General features: G+C 43.9%; 1 protein-coding gene across 9 annotated transcripts in view; it reads right to left on the bottom strand.

Moving 5' to 3' along the window:
• IWS1 (interacts with SUPT6H, CTD assembly factor 1) overlaps positions 1-615 on the bottom strand; it is a 35,625-nt gene extending 35,010 nt beyond the window's left edge. For all 9 annotated transcript variants that reach the window (XM_040427958.1, XM_040427960.1, XM_040427959.1 and 6 more), the window contains exon 1: positions 408-615. In XM_040427958.1, the coding sequence (XP_040283892.1) occupies positions 408-441 (34 nt within the window). In that variant the 5' untranslated portion in view covers positions 442-615. The remainder of the gene's footprint in view (positions 1-407) is intronic.
• Positions 616-6,000: the final 5,385 nt, after the last annotated feature.

The raw sequence follows: 6,000 nt of genomic DNA on the forward strand, positions 1-6,000 counted from the left end.
TCAACAGTCTCAGACGCGTGAATAGGTCTGTTCACATCTACGTCAAGAGGTCCATCCTGAGCGGCCAATGGCAGTTCTACCATACTGGACAGTACTGCGGTCATCATAGGACAGATCCAGCACAGCGGGTCCGCTCCACGATTCCTGTAGACTGGTACGGCCTGCGGCAGGGGCGCCCAGTAAACTGGTTATACCAATAACTGATAATCACTAGTGCCCATATCAATAACTAATTTCTGCAAGCATGGGACAAGCTGGCAGCAGCACACAGCTGTGAGGAGACTGCAGATCCCTCACCTGAGGACACCACTGAGCCGTAGGGCTACACCTGATCACACAACACCTCAGGAGGAGAACCCTGATTACAGGCTGCTGCCAGGGGACTCCTCACTCACTCTCCAGCTTACCCGAGTTCTCCGGGCTGTAGTAGTCCGCCTCCATGGCTTGTCTTCTTTGACAAGCCGAGATTCCGACTCGTTTCGTGAAGGGACGTAATTACCGTCCCCGCCACTTCCCGTTTACCGTACAGTGTAGTAGGAAAAAATCACTAGGCCGCACACAAACCGGGTTGCGCATGCGCCCAAAGAGCAGCCTAGAGACGGGTCACTACCTGGAAGAGGCGGCGCAATTGCGTCACGCAGTAACCACGTGATCATAAGATGTAAAGGGCGGGAAATCACATGAGCGGAAGTTGGCCTTAGTATAGTATAGTCACAGTGGTGGTAGCTGCTGCTGACATTATACTGTGTAAACCTATACAAATTGAAGTTCACATAGTATACACCCTGATCTATGACAAGGCTGCCGATTCTACATGTAACATTATATATATATATAAATATAGAGAGTGAGGTGGATGCAGCTCTCCATTCTGAATTATAGAGAGGAGCTCCCAATTGAGGCAATAATGTCTGTATGTCCTAATAAGAACGAACAAGAGTTGTCTTCACGAGGACCCCCCTTTAGGGTGCGTTCACACCTGGCACTTTAGGTGTGTTTTTCTTTTCCCCAGGTGAAGCATGTTAGATATGTTTCACCTGTAAAAGGGAACTAGGGCTACACAATGACGTGTCGTGCGACACACAGGTCACAACTACACTGCAACATGTGTTGCGTGACATTGATGTCGTAACAATGTCGTGCAACAATATTTATAATGATAGTCTATGGTGTCGCACTCCGATGCGACAGTCACAGAAAAATCCATCTGGGTCGTCGTGTAGCCCTAGCCTTAGGCTACTTTCACACTTGCGCTTTCTCTTTCCTCTATTGACACCTGTCATAGGATCTCAATAGCAGGGGAAAACGCTTCTGTTTTGTCCCCATTCATTGTCAATGGGGACAAAACAGAGTGCACCACAATGCATTCTGTTCCGTTTGGTTGCGTCCCCATCGCGGACAGTATTTTTCTGTCCGCGATATGGTGCGGAGCAAGACGGATCCATCCTGACTCACAATGTAAGTCAAGGGGGTCGGATCCGTTTTCTCTGACACAATAGAAAACGGATCTGTCCCCCATTGACTTTCAATAGAATTCATGACGGATCCGTCTTGGTCATGTTAAATTTAATACAACCGGATCCGTTCATAACAGATACAGATGGTTGTATTATCAGAACAGAAGCGTTTTTGCTGATCCATGACGGATCCAGCAAAAACCCTGGTGTGAAAGTAGCCTTAGAAGAGTGTTTGGGCTCATGCACACGACCGTTGTTTTATATATGTATGGTTTCCGTATATGATCTGTTTTTTGCGAATCGGAAACAGTAACTTATTAATCACCAAACACATAAGCAATATGGGCTGGGCATAGCATTTCTACAGTATGGATCCGCGAAATACAGATGACATACGGATGTGTTCCATGTGCGTTCCACATTTTTTGCGGACCCATTGATTTGAATGGGGCCTCCGACCGTGATTTGCAGACAATAATAGGACATGCCCTACTTTTTTGCGGAACAGAAATACGGAAACGGAATGCACACGGAGTACCTTCCTTTGTTTTTGCGGACCCATTGAATTGAATGGTTCCGCATATGGTCCGCAAAAAAAACAGAACGGAAGTAGAAAGAAAATACGTTCGTGTGCATGAGCCCTTTGGTTGAGGATTTGGAAGAGTATTTAGAAGTGGTTTTGCCACTGTTTTTCATATCCGTATTTCTCTTGGTTGGGATAATTCAAAAGCCTTTTTGACAGCAGACTACGGCTACTTTCACACTCGCGTTTGGTGCGGATCCGTCATGGATCTGCACAGACGGATCTGTTACAATAATACAACTGTCTGCATCCGTTCAGAATGGATCCGTTTGTATTATCTGTAACATAGCCAAGACGGATCCGTCTTGAACACCATTGAAAGTCAATGGAGGACGGATCCGTTTTCTATTATGTCAGATTGTCTCATAGAAAACGGATCCGTCCCCATTGACTTGCATTGTGTGTCAGAACGGATCCGTTTGGCTTAGTTTCGTCAGACGGACCCCAAAATGCTGAAAGCAGAGTTTTTGTGTCCGCCTCCAGAGCGGAATGGAGACGGACCAGTGGTAAACTGATGCATTCTGAGCGGATCCTTATCCATTCAGAATGCATTAGGGCCAAACTGATCCGTTTTGGACTGCTTGTGAGAGCCCTGAACGGATCTCAGAAACGGAAAGCCAAAACGCCAGTGTGAAAGTAGCCTAAAAATGCTGCTAAAACTGCTTGCGTTTTTTTCTGCTTCCCCATTGACTTCAATACAAAATCCACTATGAATCCACTTCTAAGAAGTAACATGCTCCTTCAGAAGTGGATCTCAATTTAGTGGAGGAAAAAATACCACTATGTGCACATTATTGGGGTCATTTATCAAACTGGTGTAAAGTTGCCCATAGCAACCTATAAGATTCCACCTTTCATTTTTGACAGCTCCTTTGGAAAATGAAAGATGGAATCTGATTGGTTGCTATGGGCAACTGAGCCAGTTCTACTTTGCACCAGTTTGATAAATGACCCCATATGTTTCCACGTGTGTTTAAAGAGAACCTATCACTATGAAATATAGTGACCAATAAGACGGCCCACAGTACGACTGAGCTCAGAAAGAGCAGAGAATTAAATGTATAAATTACAAGTTTTACTGAACCTTTTCCCATAAAACTCTATATCAATCTGCTCAGCTCCTTCTGTTCTATAACCTGCTGCCTGCAGATTACACTGCATTTCATGCTGACAGGTCCTCTTTAACCCCTTCCCAACTAGCGTCGTACATGTACATTGCTGGCCGAGACTTTAAAGATGGCGCCTACTCTTGCTGTTTCATACAGAAGATACCAGTGGCAAATGTCCACGACCGGCGATAATGCTGGCTGCCGGCTTTTAACCCTTCAGATGCCGTGATCAGTGCATTGAAGTCTATTAAAGAACCAGTCCAATAATTGTTGTTATAGTTCCCTATGGGTACTTTTAAAAGTAAAAAAATAAAAATAAAAATTCAAATCACCCCCTTTCCCAAAAATGAAATAAAAAACATTAAAAAAATAAAAAATACGTACTATTAAAATAAAAAAACATTTAAACCATACAGAAAATGGCAAAATGGAAAAAAAAAAGTCAAAATGGATGATTCGCCATTTTTTGGTCGCTTCTCCTCCTACAAAAAATTAATTAAAAAGTGATCAAAAAGTCATACACACCACAAAATGGTATCAATGGAAAGTACAAATCGCCCTGCAAAAATGAGCCCTCACACAGCTCAATCTAAATAACTACAAAAGTTATAGGGAAGCAGAATATGGCAATGAAAATAAAAAAGTAATTAAAAAAATTATTTTTTTTCAGTATAAAAACACAAGAAAAACTATACATATGTGATATAACTGTAATAAGGCTACATGCACACGGCCGTTGTTTTGGTCCGCATCCGAGCCGCGGCTTGGATGCGGACCCATTCACTTCAGTGGGGCCGAAAAAGATGGACCGCAAAAAAAATATAACATGTCCTATTCTTGTCAAGAATAGGCAGTTATATTGAAGGCTGTCCGTGCCGTTCCGCAAATTGCGGAACGCACATGGACGCCATCCGTGTTTTGTGGACCGGTCGTGTGCATACAGCCTAATACTGATCTGGAGAATGAAAATAACTGGTCAGTTTTACTGTATAGGGAACGCCGTAAAAACAAAACCCATAAAACTGTTGTGGAATTTTTTTATATTTTTTTTCTTAATTTCACCCCATTTGGATTTTTTCTCTAGCTCCCCACTACAATGTTTGCAATATTAAATGGTAGAATTAGAAAGTGCAACTTATCCCGCAAAAATACAAGCCCTCATACAGCTATGTGAATGGAAAAATAAAAAAGTTATGGCCCCAGAAAGGCAGGGAGTGAAAAACATAAACGCAAAAACGGAAAACCTCCAGCGCTGAAAGGGTTAAATCCCCTAACTGCCGCTGTTATTGGTTTATTAAAGAGGGAGTCTGTCACCTACGTAACATGTTTTAAACTGATGATATAGCTCTGTGGGAGGCAGATCCATAACACTGATGGTAGCCATGTTTAGTTTTTCAGAGCCTCCAAAGTACCTAAAATGAAATTTTAAAAATATGCAAATTACCTATCGCAAGTGCCCAGGGGCGGAGAGTGTGCTGCAAGTGCCCAGTGCTCCCCGCCTTACTTGCTCCTGACTCCTCCCCTCTGTATCGTCCGGCCAGCCCTGTATCCTTGCTGGGTCATTTTCGTCTCCATTCATAATCCAGAGCCTGTGCGCTTTACCGCCGGTGTACGTAACTGGCGCATGCGCACGGCATATCAGTAGGCCTCTGCCCACAGTGGGCAATGTACTGCGCATGCCCGGACCCGGCGGTGAAGCGAACAGGCACTAGATTATGAATGGAGCCGCAAGCATACAGGGCTGGCCGGACTGTACAGAGGGGAGGAGTCAGGAGCAAGCAAGGCGGGGAGCAGTGGGCACTTGCAGCACACTCTCCGCCCCTGGGCACTTGCGATAGGTAATTTGCATATTTTTAAAATTTCATTTTAGGTACTTTGGAGGCTCTGAAAAACTAAACATGGGTACCATCAGTGTTATGGATCTGCCTCCATCAGTTTAAAACATGTTATGTAGGTGACAGACTCCCTTTAACCATAAACTCCCTTTGAATGTTGGAATGCCTTAGATGAGGGAGTATTGAAGCAGGTGGCAGGGGCTCTGTGGGGGCAAGGAGTCAGAAAGTCTCATGGGCTTCTATTAGAGGAGGGGACAGAAGATGACAGTGCTCTGTGGAGGGTGAAGTGGACAAGAAGTAAAAAAGCTGACAAAGGCTTGTATAGTTTTACTCAGGTGAAAATATTGTCCCATGAAGCTATGGGGGCAGATTTATCCAAACTGGAGTAAATAAAAAACTGGCTTAGTTGCCCATAGCAACCAATCAGATTCTATGACGTGTCATCCGACCTTTCATGTAATGCTTGTCAATGGTGTTCCAATGCCACACGTGGCAGACATGCTGTAACTGCAACAGTTGAAGAAAATCCAGACATGCCTGATTTTGTGTTGCACGTCATGTGCAACTTTTTCATCATGGACTTTAATGGAAATCGCCTGCGACACACAGATCTCACATGTTGCTTGCCTGTGTTTTCACAGCCAAATCACAGTTCTAAAACAGTTGTGCAAGCAAGTCACACATATTTTTGTGTTGCGATACGTGTCGCTTCTGCAGATGAGAGTGTGTGGACATCACGTTTTTGCCATCCGATTGCTGTATACATTGGGAAACAAAAGGGATACAAAAGTGTAGCACACCAGGCTTCTCCAGCCTGCAGACTCCGGTAAAAAAAATTATATATGTTACCATTTTTTTTTTTTTTTACAATGGAAATCTATAGTGACAGTTGCCAGGGTATGGCATCCGTTTAACGTATACTTTTTTGTATACGTTAAACGGATGGCAAAAACGTGATGTGAACCCAGCCGTTGATGCGGTCTTGCCTCAGATCTCACCATTGGAAAAGAGTGAAA

Source organism: Bufo bufo, chromosome 4 (genome assembly GCF_905171765.1).
Source record: "Bufo bufo chromosome 4, aBufBuf1.1, whole genome shotgun sequence".
Taxonomy (NCBI): Eukaryota; Metazoa; Chordata; class Amphibia; order Anura; family Bufonidae; genus Bufo; species Bufo bufo.